At 48.8% G+C, this 27,338-nt stretch overlaps 1 protein-coding gene across 3 annotated transcripts in view; it reads right to left on the bottom strand.

Annotated features, from left to right (window-relative positions):
• Positions 1–27,338, bottom strand: part of LOC139746049 (uncharacterized) — a 78,196-nt gene that overhangs the window by 41,787 nt on the left and 9,071 nt on the right. For 2 of the 3 annotated variants that reach the window (XM_071656874.1, XM_071656873.1), the window contains exons 2-4: positions 11,140–11,270; positions 8,715–8,762; positions 1,286–1,473 (exon numbers count right to left, since the gene is read on the bottom strand). In XM_071656874.1, the coding sequence (XP_071512975.1) occupies positions 1,286–1,473; positions 8,715–8,762; positions 11,140–11,267 (364 nt within the window). In that variant the 5' untranslated portion in view covers positions 11,268–11,270. The remainder of the gene's footprint in view (positions 1–1,285; positions 1,474–8,714; positions 8,763–11,139; positions 11,271–27,338) is intronic. The other variant, XM_071656875.1, reaches the window with a different exon arrangement.

Genomic DNA, 27,338 nt, shown 5'->3' with positions numbered 1-27,338 from the left:
TATATAAAAAAGAAAGGCATTTTGAGCCAGTGGAACACATCGTCGTCAATTACTCTTATCAGATACCATCATCAGATATCATAAAGGTTCATCACCGTTCAAAATGGATCGACTTCATCAGGAGGTGTGTGTGTGTGTGTGTGTGTGTGTGTGTGTGTGTGTGTGTCTGTGTTGGGGGGGAAGGGGGTTATCACAATGATTGCTGATCTGTTATCAGCGACCAGATAATTCCTTGCCAAGTGCCTGATGTAATCCTTATCTATCTATCTATTTGTCTCTCTCCCTATCCATCTATCTCTATCTGTCTCTATCTATCTATCCTGTATATCTATCTAACCTATCTATCTACCTAACCTATCTATCTACCTATATATAATCTATCTATCTAACCTATCTATCTATCTATATGTAATCTATCTAACCTATCTATCTATCTAATCTATCTATCTAATGTAATCTATCTATCTAACCTATCTATCTATGAAATCTGCCTATCTATCTAACTATCTATCTATCTATCTATCTAACCTATCTATCTATCTATGAGCTTATCGTTATCTTGGTATCACAAATTCTGACCCCCCAGCTCTCTCTCTCTCTCTCTCTCTCTCTCTCTCTCTCTCTCTCTCTCTCTCTCTCTCTCTCTCTCTCTCTCTCTCTCCGCTAGGGTCACCTGGTCAAGTCTAGAGGTCACCTCACTGAGGGAGGTCACCTGGTCGGGTCAGGAGGTCACCTTACCCTGGGAGGTCACCTGGTCGCATCAGGAGGTCACCTGAATGAGGGAGGTCACCTGGTCGGGTCAGGAGGTCACCTGATTGAGGGAGGTCACCTGGTCGCATCAGGAGGTCACCTCACCCAGGGAGGTCACCTGGTCGGGTCAGGAGGTCACCTGATTGAGGGAGGTCACCTGGTCGCATCAGGAGGTCACCTCACTCAGGGAGGTCACCTGGTCGGGTCAGGAGGTCACCTGATTGAGGGAGGTCACCTGGTCGGGTCAGGAGGTCACCTCACTGAGGGAGGTCACCTGGTCGCATCAGGAGGTCACCTGATTGAGGGAGGTCACCTGGTCGGGTCAGGAGGTCACCTGATTGAGGGAGGTCACCTGGTCGCATCAGGAGGTCACCTCACTGAGGGAGGTCACCTGGTCGCATCAGGAGGTCACCTCACCCAGGGAGGTCACCTGGTCAGGTCAGGAGGTCACCTGGTCGTGTCAGGAGGTCACCTCACAGAGAGGTCACCTGGTCGGGTCAGGAGGTCACCTGGTGGGGTCAAGAGGTCACCTCACCTGTGAAGGAGCACTGGATGTCGCCGTGGCGCGCGCGCGCACCGTCCGTAATGGCCGCTTGGGAGCCTCGCACAGACACCCACTCTCCCTCGTCGCTACAGCGGACTGGGTCTATGTGGTGGAAGAAGCGGTAGATATCTGGGTTCTTCACGTCCAGGAGGGGCGGCTGGCACGCCAGGTGGGCGGGGCTGTCAGGGGGAGAGAGAGACGGGCGTGTCAGTGGTCGAAGAAGGGGGAAAGGGGGTGGCGCTTGCAGGTGCGCCTGCATTGTGATTGGTTCGGAGGCGTCTGGGAGGTGGGGAGAAGAACAGGCGTGTTATTGGTCGAAGGAGGGATGGTGCTTGCAGATGTGCCTGCATTGTGATTGGTTCGGAGGCGTCTGGGAGGTGGGGAGAAGAACAGGCGTGTTATTGGTCGAAGGAGGGGTGGTGCTTGCAGATGTGCCTGCATTGTGATTGGTTAAGAGGTGTGTGTGTGTGTGTGTGTGTGTGTGTGTGTGTGTGTGTGTCGCACCTGTTTGTACTTAATGGTTGCAGATGGCAATTTGGGGGAAATGAACTGCCACTTAAGTGATTAGATGGTGATCAGTAAGTGGAGATCATGATTAATGACTGGCTAGTTGGTCTGAGATAGGCGGGGCTTGAGGAAATAGGTGGTTGTCTAGGTGACAGATGATTGGCTTGGGTGGGACTATGAGGGAAGGAGGCAACAGATGATTGGCTAGTTTCTTCAAGATGGGCTGGAAACAAGACGAACGTGACAGATGATTGGCTAGTTTCCCCGAGAGGGGCGGGACTCCAGGCGAAATAGGTAAGAGATGACTGGCTAAACGGTGATCATGGGCGGGACTCTGCGTTACGATGTCTTTTACGTTACGTTACGTTTATGTGACGATGTGACGTTTATGTTACGACGATGTGACGACCGACTCTCTTAAGAGTGGCAGTAGCGCGCGAGCCTTCCCGGAGCGTCCTACCTCGTCACGGCGTGTCGTTCCGTGGCTCCCGCTACGCAGAACCAATTCTCGTGGACCAGCGTACCAGCTGGCGATGCTGGCCCAAGCCTGGACCAGCTGTGGGAGGCGAGTGTTCCCTCCAGGGCGGTCGAAGTAATCCAAGGCCTTTGGACGGAGGGCGTCGTCGTATAAGACCAGGGGTTCAAGAGCTGGTCTTGCGAGATAAACCTCCACCAGGAAGCCGGGGAAGGCGTGGTGAGTGACAGCGTGTCAGATGGGAAGGCGCGTCGCGGCAACGCCAGGAAGCCCCACGCGGAGTGGCGCCCTGCAGGAAGTAAGCACACACGCGCAAGGGAGAGATGGGCCGAGACAGTTGGCGAACTCCGGCAGCAGCGAACGCCGTACGGAGGAGGTGGCGTTACGCGGAAGGCGGCTTAGGCGGGGAACAATAGCGGAAAGTACAGAGACTTTACCGTCACACTAAGTCTCTGGCCGCTGGACGGGTCCTGAAAGGTGAGTGGGAGGTTCCGCCAACTTCAGTCGGGTCGGAAAGCCTCTAGGAGCGCGGGGCCCCTCCTCTTCTCTGGCCCATATGAGCCGGATGAACGTGTCATTACCGACTGCGACTCACAATATGGACAGCTAGCACAGGGTATGAGCGTCGGTGAGGTAACACACCACCTCACTCACACCCACGAAGACATCTGACCCTGGTCGTGAGGGAATGCAGACGCGTTTGGTGAAGTCCAATCCTCCAAGAATTCGTTCCAAGATGTTTAACCTGTGTCTTGCCACACCAACCTTGCCAGACCCATTCAAGGCAAATAGAACGGTGCTGATACCCAAGGTACCCAACCCAACCGAACCCAAAGACTCCTGTTCCGTAGTCTGCCTGCGCCACAAAATCTTGAGCAGTCGCATCTCGAGTCTCGTCCAGATCGATGAGGCTCAAAAGGCATTCGTCCCAATAGACGGATGCCTTGAGAACCTCACGATCTTGAATGCGATCGTCGGTCGTGCGCGGGCCCACAGGGTGCACCTGGCGTTCCATAGCACTATCGAGCGGGCCATGTCGCGGAAGGGCATCCCAGCCCTCGTCAGGGTATATGTCATGTCGACGTATGACCAAACCTTCACTCACATCGAAGGCAGCGGCGAGATGTCGGAGAAAGTATATATGACTCGTGGGGTCAAGCAGGGTGACCCGCTATCACCTCCTCCTTTTCAACCTTGTAGTGGACGAGGAAGATGTCAGGGTTAAGGAATCTAATGTAGGAATTGCAAAAGGTGTCAGCACTGGCATTTGCCGACCATCTAGTGTTGGTAGCAAAGACCCCGACTTGGCCTGCAATTGGCGATAGACATTATGGCAGAGACCCTCGCGGGGAGGCGGGTGGACTTGGAGTAAACCCTGGGTAATGTCGTTTTCTGAGGACATGGAGGTGGACGGCGAGCGCAAGACCCGGTACGTCAACGAGAGCAGGACGTGCCAAGTCTTGGGTAGCGACGTGGGATCCATGAACACTGAGGACGATTATAAGTACGTGGGCATCCATGTTCGGAGGAGGAGGAGGAGGTGGGCGACAATCCTACAGTGCCCTGCTAGTGGATGGGGCTCCGTAACACCACCAGAGCTTCTCTAGCACCTCCACAACGGGTTGCGTTGCTCGTGACACATGTGGTGCCGAAGCTCATGCATGGCTTGGTGCTGGGGGAAGTGTATACACTTAGCACGCATAGACAGACAGTGGAGGTTGGCCGCTGGCTCCGTCTAGCCCATGACTTGCCTTGTACATACTTCCACTCAGGGGCAAGGGAGGATGCGCTGGGTGTGCATGACTTTGTCTCGACCCGCGGGCATCGCTGGTCGGCACGCGGGGAACCAACTCGAACGCCATCACGCCTGGAGGGCCAAATCTGGTCAGCACCGTGGACGGTGCGGGTCTGGCTCCATCTGCTGCTGCCCTGCCTCAGGTCAGCAGATGGGTGAATAGCGGGAACCGTACGAGACAGAAGGGGTACGAGACAGAGGGGGTACGAGACAGAGGGGGTACGAGACAGAAGGGGTACGAGACAGAGGGGGTACGAAGTGTCCTGCGAGCCGCGCCCTCCGATCGTGTGAGCCTTCAGGAAGCCGGACATCGTGGCTTCCAGAGGCACGAAGGCTTCCATCATCGACACGCTGTCTCTGGCGTCCATTTCGCGCGCTCAGCTCCACACCAGCACAAGGGCAGCCATTACCACACCCCGGATGGCCTGTAACACGTCCGGGATTGCACCGGGAAAAGACACCGCGCATGTGACACCTGCCACATTGAACTGGCGTGGCGCATGGTGCCATGAAAGGGCACCAGGACCCCGAGGCGTGGCGCATGGTGCCATGAAAGGGCACCAGGACCTCGAGGCGTGGCGCATGGTGCCATGAAAGGGCACCAGGATTTCGAGGCGTGGCGCATGGTGCCATGAAAGGGCACCAGGACCTCGAGGCGTGGCGCATGGTGCCATGAAAGGGCACCAGGACCTCGAGGCGTGGCGCATGGTGCCATGAAAGGGCACCATGCCCTCGAGGCGTGCTAAGCCCTCACCAGGACCCCACTCGAACCCCGGCACACCGGCCTCTACCCGAGACACCAACCAGGCGCCAGCTTCCAGTCCTGGGTTCGAACCCTGCTAGTCCTCGCTACACGCCTACGTACCATCATAATCACCAGACTCATCTTCCAATCTTTTTTTCCAAAGTGGCGAAGACATGATTCTCCTAATCCCCCAGTGAGAGATTGGGTAATCTCCACCTTCTCCAATCATTGCCTTGGCGAGGTGGTAGACCCCCAAAGGGCGGCGCCCCTAGAGCACAAAGGCTTATCTGCCTTTAACCACACACATGACCCCGAGGTCAAGTGAACGAAAACTTTAGCGATAACGAAAAGATAAATGAATCATCTTTCCAAAAAGATATACAGATAATGAATAAATACATTATCTACATGATCGTTAATAAATTATCTGTGTATGGATGGCAAGTCTAAATGATTGCTAATAATTTATCTATTTATGGATGGTAATTATCTAAATGATTATCAATTAATAGATTATCTGTGTATGGATAGTAATTATCTAAATGATTATCAATTAATCAATTATCTACTTATGGATGGTAATTATCTAAATGATCATTAATTAAGCAATTATCTACGTATGGATGGTAATTATCTAAATTATCATTAATTAATCGATTATCTACTTATGGATGGTAATTATCTAAATGATTATTTATTAATCAATTATCTACTTATGGATGGTAATTATCTAAATGATCATTGATTAATCAATTATCTACGTATGGATGATAATTATCTAAATGATCATTAATTAATCAATTACCTATTTAAGGATGGTAATTAACCACTTTTACCTGCAGCTGTTCACCAGCACATCAGCCAATCCTCAACTTTGACCAAAATTTCTTGTTCTATGTCAAGTTCATTTCTAATGTGCTACACGGGAGGGCAAGTGCGAGTCAGGGGGATCAACGAGTCATGAATGAGTCAGGGGGATCAACGAGTCATGAGTGAGTCAGGGGGGATCAACGAGTCATGCATGAGTCAGGGGGATCAACGAGTCATGAATGAGTCAGGGGGATCAACGAGTCATGAGTGAGTCAGGGGGGATCAACGAGTCATGCGTGAGTCAGGAGGGATGAACGAGTCATGCGTGAGTCAGGGGGATCAACGAGTCATGCGTGAGTCAGGGGGATCAACGAGTCATGCGTGAGTCAGGGTAGATCAACGAGTCATGTGTGAGTCAAGTGGGATCAACGAGTCATGAGTGAGTCAAGTGGGATCAATGAGTCATGTGTGAGTCAGGGGGGATCAACGAGTCTTGCGAGAGTCAATGGGACCAACAAGTCATGAGTGAGCAAGGGGGATCAACGAGTCATGTGCGAGTCAGGGGGGATCAACGAGTCTTGCGAGAGTCAATGGGACCAACGAGTCATGTGTGAGTCAAGGGGGATCAACGAATCATGAGTGAGTCAGGGGGATCAATGAGTCATGTGTGAGTCAAGGGGGATCAACGAGTCATGCGCGAGTCAGGGGGATCAACGAGTCATGCGTGAGTCAGGGGGATCAATGAGTCATGTGTGAGTCAAGGGGATCAATGAGTCATGTGTGAGTCAGGGGGATCAACGAGTCATGAATGAGTCAGGGGGATCAACGAGTCATGCGTGAGTCAGGGGGGATCAACGAGTCATGCGTGAGTCAGGGGGGATCAACGAGTCATGCGTGAGTCAAGGGGGATCAACGAGTCATGCGTGAGTCAAGGGGATCAACGAGTCATGCGTGAGTCAAGGGGGATCAACGAGTCATGCGTGAGTCAAGGGGGATCAACGAGTCATGCGTGAGTCAAGGGGGATCAACGAGTCATGTGTGAGTCAGGGGGATCAATGAGTCATGCATGAGTCAGGGGGATCAACGAGTCATGCGTGAGTCAAGGGGGATCAACGGGTCATGCGTGAGTCATGAGGGATCAATGAGTCATGTGTGAGTCAAGGGGGATCAACGAGTCATGCGTGAGTCAGGGAATACGATGCACGACTCATTCGTGTCATGTGTATGAATCATGGGTATTATGAGGGAGAGTCATCGGCCTCATGAGTCATGAGGAAGGCCACACGAGTCATGAGGAAGGTCACACGCGTCATGAGGAAGGTCACACGAGTCATGAGGAAGGTCACACGCGTCATGAGGAAGGTCACACGCGTCATGAGGAAGGTCACACGCGTCATGAGGGAGGTCACACGCGTCATGAGGAAGGCCACACGCATCATGAGGAAGGTCACACGCGTCATGAGGAAGGCCACACGCGTCATGAGGAAGGTCACACGCGTCATGAGGAAGGTCACACGCGTCATGAGGAAGGTCACACGCGTCATGAGGAAGGTCACACGCGTCATGAGGAAGGCCACACGCGTCATGAGGAAGGTCACACGCATCATGAGGAAGGTCACACGCGTCATGAGTCAGGCCACACGCGTCATAAGGAAGGTCACACGCATCATGAGGAAGGTCACACGCGTCATGAGGAAGGTCACACGCGTCATGAGGAAGGTCACACGCGTCATGAGTCAGGCCACACGCATCATGAGGAAGGCCACACGCGTCATGAGGAAGGTCACACGCATCATGAGGAAGGCCACACGCATCATGAGGAAGGTCACACGCGTCATGAGGAAGGTCACACGCGTCATGAGGAAGGTCACACGAATAATGAGGAAGGTCACACGCGTCATGAGGAAGGTCACACGCGTCATGAGGAAGGTCACACGAATAATGAGGAAGGTCACACGCATCATGAGGAAGGTCACACGCGTCATGAGGAAGGTCACACGAATAATGAGGAAGGTCACATGAATCATGAGGAAGGTCACACGCGTCATGAGGAAGGTCACACGCGTCATGAGGAAGGTCACATGAATCATGAGGAAGGCCACACGCGTCATGAGGAAGGTCACACGAATAATGAGGAAGGTCACATGAATCATGAGGAAGGTCACACGCGTCATGAGGAAGGTCACACGCGTCATGAGGAAGGTCACATGAATCATGAGGAAGGTCACACGCGTCATGAGGAAGGTCACATAAATCATGAGGAAGGTCACACGGATCATGAGGAAGGTCACACGCGTCATGAGGAAGGTCACACGCGTCATGAGGAAGATCACACGCGTCATGAGGAAGGCCACACGCGTCATAAGTCAGGTCACACGAGTCATGAGGAAGGTCACACGCGTCATGAGGAAGGCCACACGCGTCATGAGGAAGGTCACACGCGTCATGAGGAAGGTCACACGAGTCATGAGGAAGGTCACACGCGTCATGAGGAAGGTCACACGCGTCATGAGGAAGGTCACACGCGTCATGAGGAAGGTCACACGTGTCATGAGGAAGGTCATACGCGTCATGAGGAAGGTCACATGCGTCATGAGGAAGGTCACACGCGTCATGAGGAAGGTCACACGAGTCATGAGGAAGGCCACACGCGTCATGAGGAAGGACACACTCGTCATGAGGAAGGTCACACGTGTCATGAGGAAGGTCACACGCGTCATGAGGAAGGCCACACGCGTCATGAGGAAGGCCACACGTGTCATGAGGAAGGTCACATGAGTCATGAGGAAGGTCACATGCGTCATGAGGAAGGTCACACGCGTCACGAGGAAGGTCACACGCGTCATGAGGAAGGTCAAACGCGTCATGAGGAAGGTCAAACGCGTCATGAGGAAGGTCAAACGCGTCATGAGGAAGGTCACACGCGTCATGAGGAAGGTCACACGCGTCATGAGGAAGGTCAAACGCGTCATGAGGAAGGTCACACGAGTCATGAGGAAGGCCACACGTGTCATGATGAAGGTCACACACGCGAGTCATGAGGAAGGTCACACGCGTGAGTCATGAGGAAGGTCATGAGTCTACTCACCTGGGCCCGGGGTTCGAACCGGAGTACACAGCGCGGGCCATCAGGAGCCTGTGGGTACAGAGGACATCATCCAACTCAGGTGCCATGCGTCATGCAAAGCATGAGATGGCCACACGTGTCATGCGCAGGTGCAAGTGGTGTTCACATGCAAGAAAAATATAAGGTCATGTGAAGGTATACGAGCGTCATGCACAGGATTAGGAACTTTTCTATAATATACATAAAGTCTATATAAACAAACTATATATACATATACATATAAATCTATATAAACTACGTTTATATAAATTGTAGATCAATGTATAGGAGAGGAAATATGATCATAGTCCAGTTAATAGTCATGCAAGGTCATGCAGGGTAAAGGTCATGCACAGAGGCCATGGAGGGTAAAGGTCATGCAAGGTAAAGGTCATGCATTAAGGTCATACAGGGTTAAGGTCATGCAGGGTAAAGGTCATGCATTAAGGTCATGTAGGGTTAAGGTCATGTAGGGTAAAGGTCATGCATTAAGGTCATGCAGGGTTAAGGTCATGCATTAAGGACATACAGGGTTAAGGTCATGCATCAAGGTCATACAGGGTTAAGGTCATGCATTAAGGTCATGTAGGGTTAAAGTCATGCATTAAGGTCATGTAGGGTAAAGGTCATGCATTGAGGTCATGCAGGGTTAAGGTCATGCATTAAGGTCATACAGGGTTAAGGTCATGCATTAAGGTCATGCAGGGTTAAGGTCATGTATGGTAAAGGTCATGCAAGATTAAGGTCATGCAATACAAAATTCAGACACACAGGTTCCACGTGTGCATGACAAGCCAGACTTGAGCCAGTGGTTCCACATGTGCATGACAAGCCAGGCTTGAGCCAGTGGTTCCACATGTGCATGACAAGCCAGACTTGAGCCAGTGGTTCCACATGTGCATGACAAGCCAGACTTGAGCCAGTGGTTCCACGTGTGCATGACAAGCCAGACTTGAGCCAGTGGTTCCACGTGTGCATGACAAGCCAGACTTGAGCCAGTGGTTCCACATGTGCATGACAAGCCAGACTTGAGCCAGTGGTTCCACATGTGCATGACAAGCCAGACTTGAGCCAGTGGTTCCACGTGTGCATGACAAGCCAGACTTGAGCCAGTGGTTCCACATGTGCATGACAAGCCAGACTTGAGCCAGTGGTTCCACATGTGCATGACAAGCCAGACTTGAGCCAGTGGTTCCACGTGTGCATGACAAGCCAGACTTGAGCCAGTGGTTCCACGTGTGCATGACAAGCCAGACTTGAGCCAGTGGTTCCACATGTGCATGACAAGCCAGACTTGAGCCAGTGGTTCCACATGTGCATGACAAGCCAGACTTGAGCCAGTGGTTCCACGTGTGCATGACAAGCCAGACTTGAGCCAGTGGTTCCACATGTGCATGACAAGCCAGACTTGAGCCAGTGGTTCCACATGTGCATGACAAGCCAGACTTGAGCCAGTGGTTCCACGTGTGCATGACAAGCCAGACTTGAGCCAGTGGTTCCACGTGTGCATGACAAGCCAGACTTGAGCCAGTGGTTCCACATGTGCATGACAAGCCAGACTTGAGCCAGTGGTTCCACATGTGCATGACAAGCCAGACTTGAGCCAGTGGTTCCACGTGTGCATGACAAGCCAGGCTTGAGCCAGTGGTTCCACATGTGCATGACAAGCCAGACTTGAGCCAGTGGTTCCACATGTGCATGACAAGCCAGACTTGAGCCAGTGGTTCCACATGTGCATGACAAGCCAGACTTGAGCCAGTGGTTCCACGTGTGCATGACAAGCCAGACTTGAGCCAGTGGTTCCACGTGTGCATGACAAGCCAGACTTGAGCCAGTGGTTCCACGTGTGCATGACAAGCCAGACTTGAGCCAGTGGTTCCACGTGTGCATGACAAGCCAGGCTTGAGCCAGTGGTTCCACATGTGCATGACAAGCCAGACTTGAGCCAGTGGTTCCACGTGTGCATGACAAGCCAGACTTGAGCCAGTGGTTCCACATGTGCATGACAAGCCAGACTTGAGCCAGTGGTTCCACGTGTGCATGACAAGCCAGACTTGAGCCAGTGGTTCCACATGTGCATGACAAGCCAGACTTGAGCCAGTGGTTCCACATGTGCATGACAAGCCAGACTTGAGCCAGTGGTTCCACATGTGCATGACAAGCCAGACTTGAGCCAGTGGTTCCACATGTGCATGACAAGCCAGACTTGAGCCAGTGGTTCCACGTGTGCATGACAAGCCAGGCTTGAGCCAGTGGTTCCACATGTGCATGACAAGCCAGACTTGAGCCAGTGGTTCCACATGTGCATGACAAGCCAGACTTGAGCCAGTGGTTCCACGTGTGCATGACAAGCCAGACTTGAGCCAGTGGTTCCACGTGTGCATGACAAGCCAGGCCCTGGCCTCACCTGAGCAATACACGGTCCCGGATGTCGACTGGAGAACTGATGGTTATCAAGTGGTAGATGCCCATCGCTGCCACTAGGAGAACCACACACACGGCCAACCGCTTCCCATGGAACCTAACGGGAGCCATCACCTGAAACAGACACACACACACACACGTCACCTAGTGCCAACCCCACGTAAACCCACCTAATCCCCCACCACCACTGAAAGTGGCTGAAAAGATGACACCAGTGGTTGTATACACGCCAGTGGGGGAGGAAGAAGGGCGGGTAGTGGCAAGAGGTGGGTGAGGGAGAATTTATCCACAATAAATGAAAGCGATAATGAACTGAGTCCTGTATTAAGGGAATAATTTATTTCATTGGTGCAAGGGCGATTTACGTGCATGGGAGAGAGAGAGAGAGAGAGAGAGAGAGAGAGAGAGAGAGAGAGAGAGAGAGAGAGAGAGAGAGAGAGATTTTATATGCAAGAGACAGGATCCGTAGCCACAGGTCAACGATTAATTCGACACCCCCTGTTCAACACCCCGTGCTCGACAACCCCTGTTCAACACCCCTTTTCGACAGCACCTGTTCAACACTCCCTGTTCAACACCACCCGTTCGACACCACCCGTTCGACACCACTCGTTCAACGCCCCCTGTTCAACACCCCCCGTTCAACACTCCCTGTTCAACACCCCCGTTCAACACTCCCTGTTCAACACCCCCTGTTCAACACCCCCTGTTCAACACTCCCTGTTCAACACCCCCCGTTCAACACCCCCTGTTCAACACTCCCTGTTCAACACCCCCCGTTCAACACCCCCTGTTCAACACTCCCTGTTCAACACCCCCCGTTCAACACCCCCTGTTCAACACTCCCTGTTCAACACCCCCTGTTCAACACCCCCCGTTCAACACCCCCTGTTCAACACTCCCTGTTCAACACCCCCCGTTCAACACCCCCTGTTCAACACTCCCTGTTCAACACCCCCCGTTCAACACTCCCTGTTCAACACCCCCCGTTCAACACTCCCTGTTCAACACCCCCTTGATCGACACCCCCCGTTCAACACTCCCTGTTCAACACCCCCTGTTCAACACTCCCTGTTCAACACTCCCTGTTCAACACCCCCTGTTCAACACCCCCTATGCCTGGGTGTCTGTCTCCCACCCTAAACTCCCACTACATTCAAACACAAGAACATGGAGACTCCAGGTCCCCCTACGTCAAACACTCGACCCAGACCACAGAGCCAAACTGCCTGGAACACTTGCCCACACCTCCGGTGTAGCGCAATGGACAAGTCACCACAGTCACCGAGACGTAGAAGCCCCACATCTCCACCTCAACTTAGAATCTAATCAGATTTGTCAACAATTTCATGAAATGAGGGATTTTTTTTTTTTCAACAATTTCATGAAATGTGGATTCTCCTCTGCTTTCTTTCGCCCGCCTCCAATCTCTCGCACTTGGGCCCCGCCGTTGACGCGCCAGACTTCCGTGGCTCTCACCTTCGCTGGCTCGCCCACAGTTCGCCAAAGAGCCATCCATATTTGTGTGTGTGTGTGTGTGTGTGTGTGTTGGGAGGGGAGGAGGGGACCTTGTCCATGGCTTGAGGGCGAGACGTCCCCGGACAGTGTGGCCAAATTGAACACTTCCAGAGCACTCAATGACCTTTCCAGCTGCAATGTCCCTCTCTCTCTCTCAGGTTCACAAGCACTGGAACCACTGCTATCTACTCGCCCTAACCAAGGCCCCGATAGATGTAGGTATATCGACAGCTATCATTGGTCGAATTAATGTCGACAAGAGCTGTTTTGGACCCCCCCCCCCTTCAGAATAACTTCCTTCCCCCCCCGCTAACAACCACTCTTGTCCAACTGTAATTCATACAAGTGTTAACTACTTGTCCTTGCCAACACGATCCATATGAGCTGGAGAGAGAGAGAGAGAGAGAGAGAGAGAGAGAGAGAGAGAGAGAGAGAGAGAGAGAGAGAGAGAGAGAGAGAGAAAGAGAGAGAGAGAGAGAGAGAGAGAGAGAGAGATCTGTTAACCCCATTGTTCCTCATCTTGAACAAAGTAACATGTTCACTAACGCGTCACAACCTTTGTTCACAACACAGCCAACATCTTACAATCACTTGGTTCTCCAAGATCCAACATATTGTAGACATTTGGACACCTTTCTTTTTTTGGGAGGTTGTCTTGTGGAATCGAAGACCCCCACTTGCACAATCCACTACCCAAATCTCCACAATGTGTGTGTGGATCATCCACCCACCCACACACACACACACACACACACACACACACACACACACACACACACACCTTCGATAGCATCAAATGGGGAAACACCTTTCCAAGATCTTATCTTCACACACACCAATCAAAAAAAATATTACAAATGATACTTCCTTGATAAGAGCAGAGTGGATGGAAAGTTGGGTACGAATGATTTTATTTTCTTTTTTCCTTTACGAAACGATGTGGTTAGGAGGACTTTGGAATATGGAGTTCATCAGCCTCGAACCAGGACAGTAAGGGAGAAGGTTTCGTGACAACAAAGAGATAGAAAGCCTCCCACCTTGGCGTACAATGGGAAGTTTGAATGATGGCCTTTGACGGCGAAACAAGCCGAAGTCCAGCAAACCAGCAGTTTTGTATGGTTTCAGAACAAGACACGACTGTACCACAATAAGAAAGGTGGCACAAAGAAACTCAAAGAGGAATCTTGTGGATTGGGAGCAAGGCCAGAGAGAGAGAGAGAGAGAGAGAGAGAGAGAGAGAGAGAGAGAGAGAGAGAGAGAGAGAGAGGCGCTGAACCAAAGACCAAACTTCACAAGTGTGGTCTCTGACGTTCTGGAAAAGATGATCAGAAATCACATGCATGGTTTCCCGAAGCCAGAACCCTGTGCAATGAGCCAATCCGATTTTTCCACGAGAGAGTGAGCTCTGTCACATAGTCCAAAGAGCAAGGCATGGTCAATCATATCCTAGACTGCCAGAAATACATTTGACAGTACCGAACAGGTGACTGGTTGACGAAGGACCGCCAAGATGGATGAAAGACGTTCCTAAGATGGACAGAAGAGGATAATTTTTCTTTTTTTTAAGTACAAGAGAACATAAGACGTTATGGCGAACGAGCCTCTTCACGAATCAGTCGAAGTGGCATGTGGAATGATTCCCAGGGCTTCTGTTTTGTCACCGTCGCTCGTTGACGTCCAATGTTGATCGACTTGTCCAAAGAAGGACGTCGAGTCGATGGAATACGATAGACATGTGGCAGGAGATAACAGTGCGACACCACACGTTTCAGTGGGACTGCGAAGTCGATCTATCTACCCCGAACTACTACTACTTACACAGGAGTAGAAAACGGCGAAGGAAAACAGTAGACTTCTACGAGTAGAAAATGGTGAAGGAAAACGGTGTGTGTGTGTGTGTGTGTGTGTGGGCAAATAGTACCATCATGGACGAAGAAGACGCTCAGAAAACTGCATAAGGGCCAAAACTACAACACTCTCAAGTCTCGTCACCGCACTTATATAAAAACACCTTCAACATGGCTGGAAAGTTGTGAAATAATTACATCAACACATAATCCAATCTCTATGAAGGCACAAGTCTAAGGTCTTAAGGCTTGTGGGGTTCGAAATTCGCCCAGTAGAGAAGAGAGAAGAGTTGGGTTTCAAGAGGCACTAGGTCAAATTGTACATCTGTAGTACAGTACAAGTGTACTGGATGAGCGAAATGTACTAAATGAGGATGTGGTAAACGCTGAGGATACGCACTAGCTGGAATAGATAGCGAATGAGGTATACACACACACACACACACACACACACACACAAATACTTACATGGAAGCACATTATGTACATAAGGATCAGGCGCGAGGTCTATAACATAGAGATATCCACCCTTTAGTACATGGGTGGTAATCGCACGCCCACACTTAAATCCCCTCCCTCCTCACCCGAGCCGGTCCCAGGCGGACGCAGGTGTAGCACCCTTACGCAGCGCTGCCACGTCTTCAACACCGTTGCCCCCCTTTTCTCTCCCCCAGCGCGCGATTCTTCAGCTTGTAGCACTTGGCCAAGACCAGCTTGAGCGTCAAGAGCTTGGCCTTTGAGGCACATGGGTCAGTCCAGCTAAGCTTTGGACAGTGGATTAAACTGAAGAAGAATTGCAAATGGCTGAAAAAGAAAACGGGTCCTCTCAACACTTATTTGTGGCAGCAGGAAAGGCCAAGAACACTAAATTCCGAGGCTTAAACCCACACTTATGACCCTTAAAAGGAAGGCCTGATATCGACGTGTCGTTCGGGTGTAGATAGTGACACCGAGTGTTGGTCCAGATGGGTGCAAAACAGACCATTTCCAGGCGGAAAAACGGTGCTAGGAACGCTTTGGCCTGGCTCTGTAGACTGGGCCACTATTGGGCTGGTTGGCTGGTTGGTTGGCTGGTTGGCTGGTTGGTTGGCTGGTTGGTTGGCTGGTTGGTTGGCTGGTTGGCTGGTTGGTTGGCTGGTTGGTTGGCTGGTTGGATGGTTGGATGGTTGGCTGGTTGGATGGTTGGTTGGTTGGCTGGTTGGTTGGCTGGCTGGTTGGTTGGCTGGCTGGTTGGTTGGCTGGTTGGTTGGCTGGTTGGTTGGTTGGTTGGTTGGTTGGCTGGTTGGTTGGTTGGTTGGCTGGTTGGTTGGCTGGTTGGCTGGCTGGTTGGTTGGCTGGTTGGTTGGTTGGCTGGTTGGTTGGTTGGTTGGCTGGTTGGTTGGCTGGCTGGTTGGTTGGTTGGTTGGCTGGTTGGCTGGTTGGTTGGCTGGTTGGTTGGCTGGTTGGCTGGTTGGCTGGTTGGTTGGTTGGTTGGCTGGTTGGTTGGTTGGCTGGTTGGTTGGTTGGCTGGTTGGTTGGTTGGCTGGTTGGTTGGCTGGTTGGTTGGTTGGCTGGTTGGCTGGTTGGTTGGTTGGCTGGTTGGTTGGTTGGCTGGTTGGTTGGCTGGTTGGTTGATTGGCTGGTTGGTTGGCTGGTTGGTTGGTTGGCTGGTTGGTTGGTTGGCTGGCTGGTTGGTTGGCTGGCTGGTTGGTTGGCTGGCTGGTTGGTTGGCTGGCTGGTTGGTTGGCTGGTTGGTTGGCTGGTTGGTTGGCTGGTTGGTTGGTTGGCTGGTTGGTTGGTTGGTTGGTTGGTTGGTTGGTTGGCTGGTTGGCTGGTTAGTTGGTTGGTTGGCTGGTTGGTTGGCTGGTTGGTTGGTTGGTTGGCTGGTTGGTTGGTTGGCTGGTTGGTTGGTTGGCTGGTTGGTTGGCTGGCTGGTTGGTTGGTTGGCTGGTTGGTTGGTTGGCTGGTTGGTTGGCTGGTTGGTTGGCTGGCTGGTTGGTTGGCTGGCTGGTTGGTTGGTTGGCTGGTTGGTTGGCTGGTTGGTTGGTTGGCTGGTTGGTTGGCTGGTTGGTTGGTTGGCTGGTTGGTTGGTTAACCAGGTCTTGAAGAGTATCAACTGCCAATTAAGGTCGTTCAAGCTAAGTTCATCCACCAATCAAAACACTCCTAACACCTTCTTCAGGTGTTAGGATAATTGGAAGACCACATCATTGTGGTCAACGAGTCTTGTGATTATCAAAAAAAAAAAATTGATTCTCCTTCGCGAAACAGTAGGAAACTATGGTAATTACGACATAGAATGTCTATATCACTTTACTCATGTTGATTTCAGTCTATATCACTTTACTCATGTTGATTTCAGTCTATATCACTTTACTCATGTTGATTTCAGTCTATATCACTTTACTCATGTTGATTTCAGTCTATATCACTTTACTCATGTTGATTTCAGTCTATATCACTTTACTCATGTTGATTTCAGTCTACATCACTTTACTCATGTTGATTTCAGTCATTTCATACAATACACCTTGTACTTCCTGGTCTGGCGAGCAAGACAATGGTATAATCAGACGCTGGTAGCCTCAAATAAGACGTCCTTCCTCTACGTTTGGCTCTGTGCCTCATCTTTAGACGGACAGAGGCAAACCCACAGAGACAGACGTCTGTGCGCCCTGAAAAATAACGGCTGGTGGCAAAGAGTGTGTTATAAGCTGATGATGCCGCGTTCAGCAAGGCCGAAGTGGGAGGAGGTGGGGAGAAAAAAAGTAGACGTGGCACCGTTGGACCATCATGGCGGTCCGTGGCACCGTTATAGCAATGGCCTGTCACTTACTGCCTGTCCCCTGGGTACACGACCCACCCACCCAGTAACCCATCTCAAACTAGTGTGGGAAACGACCCACACAGCTTTGGACGACGCTCCCCTTCAAGGGTTGGAAACGACCCACACAGCTTTGGACGACGCTCCCCCTCAAGGAGTGGAAACGACCCACACAGCTTTGGACGACGCTCCCCCTCAAGGGTTGGAAACGACCCACACAGCTTTGGACGACGCTCCCCCTCAAGGGGTGGAAACGACCCACACAGCTTTGGACGACGCTCCCCCTCAAGGGTTGGAAACGACCCACACAGCTTTGGACGACGCTCCCCCTCAAGGGTTGGAAACGACCCACACAGCTTTGGACGACGCTCCCCCTCAAGGGGTGGAAACGACCCACACAGCTTTGGACGACGCTCCCCCTCAAGGGTTGGAAACGACCCACACAGCTTTGGACGACGCTCCCCCTCAAGGGTTGGAAACGACCCACACAGCTTTGGACGACGCTCCCCCTCAAGGGTTGGAAACGACCCACACAGCTTTGGACGACGCTCCCCCTCAAGGGGTGGAAACGACCCACACAGCTTTGGACGACGCTCCCCCTCAAGGGGTGGAAACGACCCACACAGCTTTGGACGACGCTATAACCCTTCTCCCTCCTCCACCCTGCCAAGCTATAGTCCACATGATCCACATGGACACCCGCCCACCTCTGAGGAAGGAGATGATATAGCAATATATTGAACAGGAGTCCGAGAAATGTATATGTTCAGGACGAGGCTACAAGTAGGTTGGGTTACGAAATCTAGCAGTAACCAAACACGAGAAAGTTTCTAAGGCTTCTCAGAGCTCTTAATAAATGTCAATATATATATATATATATATATATATATATATATACACACACACACACCAGATGGCGTCCGAGCTAGAGTTTCTTCGTTGTATAACAACTGACTTATATTTCTTTCTTGTATCGTGTTTCACTGGCAACGGGAATGGATGAAGGCAGCATGTATGAATATGTACATGTGTATATATGTATATGTCTGTGTATGTGTATATATGTATACGTTGAAATGTATAGATATGTATATGTGCGTGTGTCGACGTGTATGTATATACATGTGTATGGGGGTGGGTTGGGCCATTCTTTCGTCTGTTTCCTTGCGCTACCTCGCTAACGCGGGAGACAGCAACAAAGTGTAATAGATAAGAAAATAAATATATACATATATGACATCCTCCTATATCGTCATAAATGTCTATTTCCCTTTCCATCTATCATCTACATCCTCTTCTTGGTCGCTTTCCATCCGTCCAGAGCCAAAGACCATCACCCGGAGAGCTCAAATTCACTGGTCTCTTAAAGAAACCATTTCACCTTCACAGCCGAACCTGGCGCGCTTCAGCGGGCGAGGGAGAGAGAGAGAGAGAGAGAGAGAGAGAGAGAGAGAGAGAGAGAGAGAGAGAGAGAGAGAGAGAGAGGCATAGGAGGAGGGCGAGAGTGACTTCAGCAGCGGAAGAGGAAGTCCTGGGCGATAAAGGGAAGGGAGGGAGGGAGGGAGCTAACACAGGCGGCACGAGAGCGTGTGTGTGTGTGTGTGTGTGTGTGTGTGTGTGTGTGGGAAACCCCCCCCATCACATGTTCTCGCCAAACACGCCATTGTGACCCTTAGGGCGACGGGGGTGGTGGGGGGGGGAAGGAGACGGACGGCGACCCCTGGATGCGACGCGTCTTCGACCAGATGCGACGCCTGTACGACCAGATGCGACGCCTTTACGACCAGATGCGAAGCCTTTACGACCAGATGCGACGCGTCTTCGACCAGAAGCGACGCCTGTATGACCAGATGCGACGCATCTTCGACCAGATGCGACGCGTCTTCGGCCAGATGCGACGCCTGTACGACTAGATGCGACGCGTCTTCGACCAGATGCGACGCCTGTACGACCAGATGCGACGCATGGAAAATAGCATTACTTGGGTCGTAGTACACCAGAAGTACTGTTGTACTCTACTAAATTGTACAAAAAAAATAACAAATGGCTTTGAGGTTTTTGTAACAGATTCACCGATGCATTAACACGTTATCTTATCATACTTGATCGCCGTTTCCCGCACCATCGAGGTAGCGCCGAGAAACAGACGAAGAACGACCCATCCACTCATATACAGATATACACATCTATATACATCAATGTCTAAAAATTTCTCCTATACTTTTGTCATCCGTCTTTATATTTATGATTTATATCTCAAATATTTTGGTTGTCTGTTCGTACATAATGTATGGTAACGTGGTATTGGTATGCCTCATATAATGGGGTCATGTCTGCCTTCCATTCACTGGCCATACCTGTTAAAGGGTAAAAAACAAAAATATGCTACCGTTCAGCACATTTCTTTATCCGCCATAATTCAGTTATATTTACGAGCTTCCAATTTCCTTTGTAGTGTGCCGTATACCTCCAACATACTTCGTCATTCTACCCATATACCCATTGCGAAGTATATCTCTCGTATTTAGACTCCTTTTGCCTTACCATCTGCTATTTCCTTACAGCCAGAAAAAATGTTGCATTTATCAATGAGTTGGACGTGGCAAGTGGAGTGCCACAGGGATGAATATCAGGACCGGTTCTCTTTCTCATAACAACGAGCATACATACATACATACATACATACATACATACGTATGTTTTGGACAATCACATGTTTACCAAATGGCTTCCTAGCTTCGTCTCTTCGATGTATATCAACTGACTGTTATATTTCTTGTGTCTCCCCTGACGATATGATTATTACACGAAAGTGCACTTGGGAACTTTTCGCGTTTCATTTTCCCCGTGGACTCATAGGAATATATATATATTAAGAGTAAATGTGAATAAGAGCAAGGTTATTAGGTACAGTAGGGGTGAGGGTCAAGTCAATTGGGAGGTGAGTTTGAATGGAGAAAAACTGGAGGAAGTGAAGTGTTTTAGATATCTGGGAGTGGATCTGTCAGCGGATGGAACCATGGAAGCGGAAGTGGATCATAGGGTGGGGGAGGGGGCGAAAATTTTGGGAGCCTTGAAAAATGTGTGGAAGTCGAGAACATTATCTCGGAAAGCAAAAATGGGTATGTTTGAAGGAATAGTGGTTCCAACAATGTTGTATGGTTGCGAGGCGTGGGCTATGGATAGAGATGTGCGCAGGAGGATGGATGTGCTGGAAATGAGATGTTTGAGGAAAATGTGTGGTGTGAGGTGGTTTGATCGAGTAAGTAACGTAAGGGTAAGAGAGATGTGTGGAAATAAAAAGAGCGTGGTTGAGAGAGCAGAAGAGGGTGTTTTGAAATGGTTTGGGCACATGGAGCGAATGAGTGAGGAAAGATTGACCAAGAGGATATATGTGTCGGAGGTGGAGGGAACGAGGAGAAGAGGGAGACCAAATTGGAGGTGGAAAGATGGAGTGAAAAAGATTTTGTGTGATCGGGGCCTGAACATGCAGGAGGGTGAAAGGAGGGCAAGGAATAGAGTGAATTGGAGCGATGTGGTATACAGGGGTTGACGTGCTGTCAGTGGATTGAATCAAGGCATGTGAAGCGTCTGGGGTAAACCATGGAAAGCTGTGTAGGTATGTATATTTGCGTGTGTGGACGTGTGTATGTACATGTGTATGGGGGGGGGGGGCATTTCTTTCGTCTGTTTCCTTGCGCTACCTCGCAAACGCGGGAGACAGCGACAAAGTATAAAAAAAAAAAAAAAATATATATATATATATATATATATATATATATATATATATATATATATATATATATATATATATATACACATACACATACATATGCACATATACACACACACACACATACATATATATACCTATGAGAAATGTAAGAAACAATTTAGAAAACTGAAACTTCCAGCTTGAAATGAATGAAAAAATAAAGAATGTCACATAATGGTTCAACCTCTGGCTATGGAAAAAAGGAAATGTATAATTTATTTACACAAACGTCAATAGCAGTTCTCATCAATTTAACCACTGTATCAATAAGCTTCAATGTCTAAGCTACATTTTTTCTCCAATTTCACTATTTTCCTTCACATTTGTGTGTGTGTATGTGTATATGTATATATATATGTATATTATCCATGGGGATAGGGTGAAAGAATACTTCCCACGTATTCCTCGCTTGTCGTAGAAAGCGACTAGAGGGGACGGGAGCGGGGGGCCAGAAATCCTCCCCTCCTTGTATTAACTTTCTAAAATGGGAAACAGAAGAAGGAGTCACGCGGGGAGTGCTCATCCTCCTCGAAGGCTCAGAGTGGGGTGCCTAAATGTGTGTGGATGTAACCAAGATGTGAAAAAACGAGAGATAGGTAGTATGTTTGAGGAAAGGAACCTGGATGTTTTGGCTCTGAGTGAAACGAAGCTCAAGGGTAAAGGGGAAGAGTGGTTTGGGAATGTCTGGGGAGTAAAGTCAGGGGTTAGTGAGAGGACAAGAGCAAGGGAAGGAGTAGCAATACTCCTGAAACAGGAGTTGTGGGAGTATGTGATAGAGTGTAAGAAAGTAAATTCTCGATTAATATGGGTAAAACTGAAAGTTGATGGAGAGAGGTGGGTGATTATTGGTGCATATGCACCTGGGCATGAGAAGAAAGATCAAGAGAGGCAAGTGTTTTGGGAGCAGCTGAATGAGTGTGTTAGTGGTTTTGATGCACGAGACCGGGTTATAGTGATGGGTGATTTGAATGCAAAGGTGAGTAATGTGGCAGTTGAGGGAATAATTGGTATACATGGGGTGTTCAGTGTTGTAAATGGAAATGGTGAAGAGCTTGTAGATTTATGTGCTGAAAAAGGACTGATGATTGGGAATACCTGGTTTAAAAAGCGAGATATACATAAGTATACTTATGTAAGTAGGAGAGATGGCCAGAGAGCGTTATTGGATTACGTGTTAATTGACAGGCGTGCGAAAGAGAGACTTTTGGATGTTAATGTGCTGAGAGGTGCAACTGGAGGGATGTCTGATCATTATCTTGTGGAGGCTAAGGTGAAGATTTGTATGGGTTTTCAGAAAAGAAGAGTGAATGTTGGGGTGAAGAGGGTGGTGAGAGTAAGTGAGCTTGAGAAGGAGACCTGTGTGAGGAAGTACCAGGAGAGACTGAGTACAGAATGGAAAAAGGCGAGAACAATGGAAGTAAGGGGAGTGGGGGAGGAATGGGATGTATTTAGGGAATCAGTGATGGATTGCGCAAAAGATGCTTGTGGCATGAGAAGAGTGGGAGGTGGGTTGATTAGAAAGGGTAGTGAGTGGTGGGATGAAGAAGTAAGAGTATTAGTGAAAGAGAAGAGAGAGGCATTTGGACGATTTTTGCAGGGAAAAAATGCAATTGAGTGGGAGATGTATAAAAGAAAGAGACAGGAGGTCAAGAGAAAGGTGCAAGAGGTGAAAAAAAGGGCAAATGAGAGTTGGGGTGAGAGAGTATCATTAAATTTTAGGGAGAATAAAAAGATGTTCTGGAAGGAGGTAAATAAAGTGCGTAAGACAAGGGAGCAAATGGGAACTTCGGTGAAGGGCGCAAGTGGGGAGGTGATAACAAGTAGTGGTGATGTGAGAAGGAGATGGAGTGAGTATTTTGAAGGTTTGTTGAATGTGTTTGATGATAGAGTGGCAGATATAGGGTGTTTTGGTCGAGGTGGTGTGCAAAGTGAGAGGGTTAGGGAAAATGATTTGGTAAACAGAGAAGAGGTAGTGAAAGCTTTGCGGAAGATGAAAGCCGGCAAGGCAGCAGGTTTGGATGGTATTGCAGTGGAATTTATTAAAAAAGGGGGTGACTGTATTGTTGACTGGTTGGTAAGGTTATTTAATGTATGTGTGACTCATGGTGAGGTGCCTGAGGATTGGCGGAATGCGTGCATAGTGCCATTGTACAAAGGCAAAGGGGATAAGAGTGAGTGCTCAAATTACAGAGGTATAAGTTTATTGAGTATTCCTGGTAAATTATATGGGAGGGTATTGATTGAGAGGGTGAAGGCATGTACAGAGCATCAGATTGGGGAAGAGCAGTGTGGTTTCAGAAGTGGTAGAGGATGTGTGGATCAGGTGTTTGCTTTGAAGAATGTATGTGAGAAATACTTAGAAAAGCAAATGGATTTGTATGTAGCATTTATGGATCTGGAGAAGGCATATGATAGAGTTGATAGAGATGCTCTGTGGAAGGTATTAAGAATATATGGTGTGGGAGGCAAGTTGTTAGAAGCAGTGAAAAGTTTTTATCGAGGATGTAAGGCATGTGTACGTGTAGGAAGAGAGGAAAGTGATTGGTTCTCAGTGAATGTAGGTTTGCGGCAGGGGTGTGTGATGTCTCCATGGTTGTTTAATTTGTTTATGGATGGGGTTGTTAGGGAGGTGAATGCAAGAGTTTTGGAAAGAGGGGCAAGTATGAAGTCTGTTGGGGATGAGAGAGCTTGGGAAGTGAGTCAGTTGTTGTTCGCTGATGATACAGCGCTGGTGGCTGATTCATGTGAGAAACTGCAGAAGCTGGTGACTGAGTTTGGAAAAGTGTGTGGAAGAAGAAAGTTAAGAGTAAATGTGAATAAGAGCAAGGTTATTAGGTACAGTAGGGTTGAGGGTCAAGTCAATTGGGAGGTGAGTTTGAATGGAGAAAAACTGGAGGAAGTGAAGTGTTTTAGATATCTGGGAGTGGATCTGGCAGCGGATGGAACCATGGAAGCGGAAGTGGATCATAGGGTGGGGGAGGGGGCGAAAATCCTGGGGGCCTTGAAGAATGTGTGGAAGTCGAGAACATTATCTCGGAAAGCAAAAATGGGTATGTTTGAAGGAATAGTGGTTCCAACAATGTTGTATGGTTGCGAGGCGTGGGCTATGGATAGAGTTGTGCGCAGGAGGATGGATGTGCTGGAAATGAGATGTTTGAGGACAATGTGTGGTGTGAGGTGGTTTGATCGAGTGAGTAACGTAAGGGTAAGAGAGATGTGTGGAAATAAAAAGAGCGTGGTTGAGAGAGCAGAAGAGGGTGTTTTGAAGTGGTTTGGGCACATGGAGAGGATGAGTGAGGAAAGATTGACCAAGAAGATATATGTGTCGGAGGTGGAGGGAACGAGGAGAAGAGGGAGACCAAATTGGAGGTGGAAAGATGGAGTGAAAAAGATTTTGTGTGATCGGGGCCTGAACATGCAGGAGGGTGAAAGGAGGGCAAGGAATAGAGTGAATTGGAGCGATGTGGTATACCGGGGTTGACGTGCTGTCAGTGGATTGAAGCAGGGCATGTGAAGCGTCTGGGGTAAACCATGGAAAGCTGTGTAGGTATGTATATTTGCGGGTGTGGACGTATGTATATATATGTGTATGGGGGGGGGGGTTGGGCCATTTCTTTCGTCTGTTTCCTTGCGCTACCTCGCAAACGCGGGAGACAGCGACAAAGTATAATAATAAAATAATATATATATATATATATATATATATATATATATATATATATATATATATATATATATATATATATATATATATATTTTGCTTTGTCGCTGTCTCCCGCGTTAGCGAGGTAGCGCAAGGAAACAGACGAAACAAATGGCCCAACCCACCCACATAGACATGTATATACATACACGTCCACACACGCAAATATACATACCTATACATCTCCATGTATACATATAAATACACACACAGACATATACATATATACACATGTACATAATTCATACTGTCTGTCCTTATTCAATCCCATCGCCACCCCGCCACACATGAAATAACAACCCCCTCCCCCAAATGTGCGCGAGGTAGCGCTAGGAAAAGACAACAAAGGCCACATTCGTTCACACTCAGTCTCTAGCTGCCATGTAATAATGCACCGAAACCACAGCTCCCTTTCCACATCCAGGCCCCACACAACTTTCCATGGTTTACCCCACACGCTTCACATGCCCCGGTTCAGTCCATTAACAGCACGTCGACCCCGGTATACCACATCGTTCCAATTCATTCTATTCCTTGCACGCCTTTCACCCTCCTGCATGTTCAGGCCCCGATCACTCAAAATCTTTTTCACTCCATCTTTCCACCTCCAATTTGGTCTCCCACTTCTTGTTCCCTCCACCTCTGACACATATATCCTCTTGGTCAATCTTTCCCCACTCATTCTCTCCATGTGACCAAACCATTTCAAAACACCCTCTTCTGCTCTCTCAACCACACTCTTTTTATTACCATACATCTCTCTTACCCTATTATTACTTACTCGATCAAACCATCTCACACCACATATTGTCCTCAAACATTTCATTTCCAGCACATCCACCCTCCTCCGCACAACTCTATCCATAGCCCACGCCTCGCAACCATACAACATTGTTGGAACCACTATTCCTTCAAACATACCCATTTTTGCTTTCCGAGATATTGTTCTCGACTTCCACACATTCTTCAACGCCCCCAGAACTTTCGCCCCCTCCCCCACCCTATGATCCACTTCCGCTTCCATGGTTCCATCCGCTGCCAGATCCACTCCCAAATATCTAAAACACTTCACTTCCTCCAGTTTTTCTCCATTCAATCTTACCTCCCAATTGACTTGTCCCTCAACCCTACTGTACCTAATAACCTTGCTCTTATTCACGTTTACTCTCTGCTTTCTTCTTTCACACGCTTTACCAAACTCAGTCACCAGCTTCTGCAGTTTCTCACACGAATCAGTCACCAGCGCTGTATCATTAGCGAACAACTGACTCACTTCCCAAGCTCTCTCATCCTCTTTCCAAAACTCTTGCATTCACCTCCCTAACAACCCCATCCATAAACAAATTAAACAACCATGGAGACATCACACACCCCTGCCGCAAACCTACATTCACTGAGAACCAATCACTTTCCTCTCTTCCTACACGTACACATGCCTTACTTCCTCGATAAAAACTTTTCACTGCTTTTAACAACTTGCCTCCCACACCATATATTCTTAGTACCTTCCACAGAGCATCTCTGTCAACTCTATCATATGCTTTCTCCAGATCCATAAATGCTACAAACAAATCCATTTGCTTTTCTAAGTATTTCTCACATACATTCTTCAAAGCAAACACCTGATCCACACATCCTCTACCACTTCTGAAACCACACTGCTCTTCCCCAATCTGATGCTCTGTACATGCCTTCACCCTCTCAATCAATACCCTTCCATATAATTTCCCAGGAATACTCAACAAACTTATACCTCTGTAATTTGAGCACTCACTTTTATCCCCTTTGCCCTTGTACAATGGCACTATGTAAGCATTCCGCCAATCCTCAGGCACCTCACCGTGAGTCATACATACATTAAATAACCTTACCAACCAGTCAACAATACAATCACCCCCTTTTTTTAATAAATTCTACTGCAATATCATCCAAAACTGCTGCCTTGCCGGCTTTCATCTTACGCAATACTTTTACTACCTCTTCTCTGTTTACCAAATCATTTTCCCTAACCCTCTCACTTTGCACACCACCTCGACCAAAACACCCTAAATCTGCCACTCTATCATCAAACACATTCAACAAACTTCAAAATACTCATTCCTTCTCCTTCTCATCACCACTACTTGTTATCACCTCCCCATTAGCCCCCTTCACTGAAGTTCCCATTTGTTCCCTAGTCTTATGCACTTTGTTTACCTCCTTCCAAAACATCTTTTTATTTTCCCTAAAATTCAATGATACTCTCTCACCCCAACTCTTATTTGCCCTCTTTTTCACCTCTTGCACCTTTCTCTTGATCTCCTGCCTCTTTCTTTTATACATCTCCCACTCATTTGCATTATTTTCCTGCAAAAATCGTCCAAATGCCTCTCTCTTCTCTTTCTGTACTCAGTCTCTCCTGGTATTTCCTCACACAGGTCTCCTTCCCAAGCTCACTTACTCTCACCACTCTTTTCACCCCAACATTCTCTCTTCTGAAAACCTCTACAAATCTTCACCTTCGCCTCCACAAGATAATGATCAGACATCCCTCCAG

This window comes from Panulirus ornatus, chromosome 63 (assembly GCF_036320965.1).
Source record: "Panulirus ornatus isolate Po-2019 chromosome 63, ASM3632096v1, whole genome shotgun sequence".
In the NCBI taxonomy this organism is placed as follows: domain Eukaryota; kingdom Metazoa; phylum Arthropoda; class Malacostraca; order Decapoda; family Palinuridae; genus Panulirus; species Panulirus ornatus.
The sequence above is the reverse complement of the archived record's forward strand: the minus strand, read 5'-3'. Positions and strand labels throughout refer to the sequence as shown.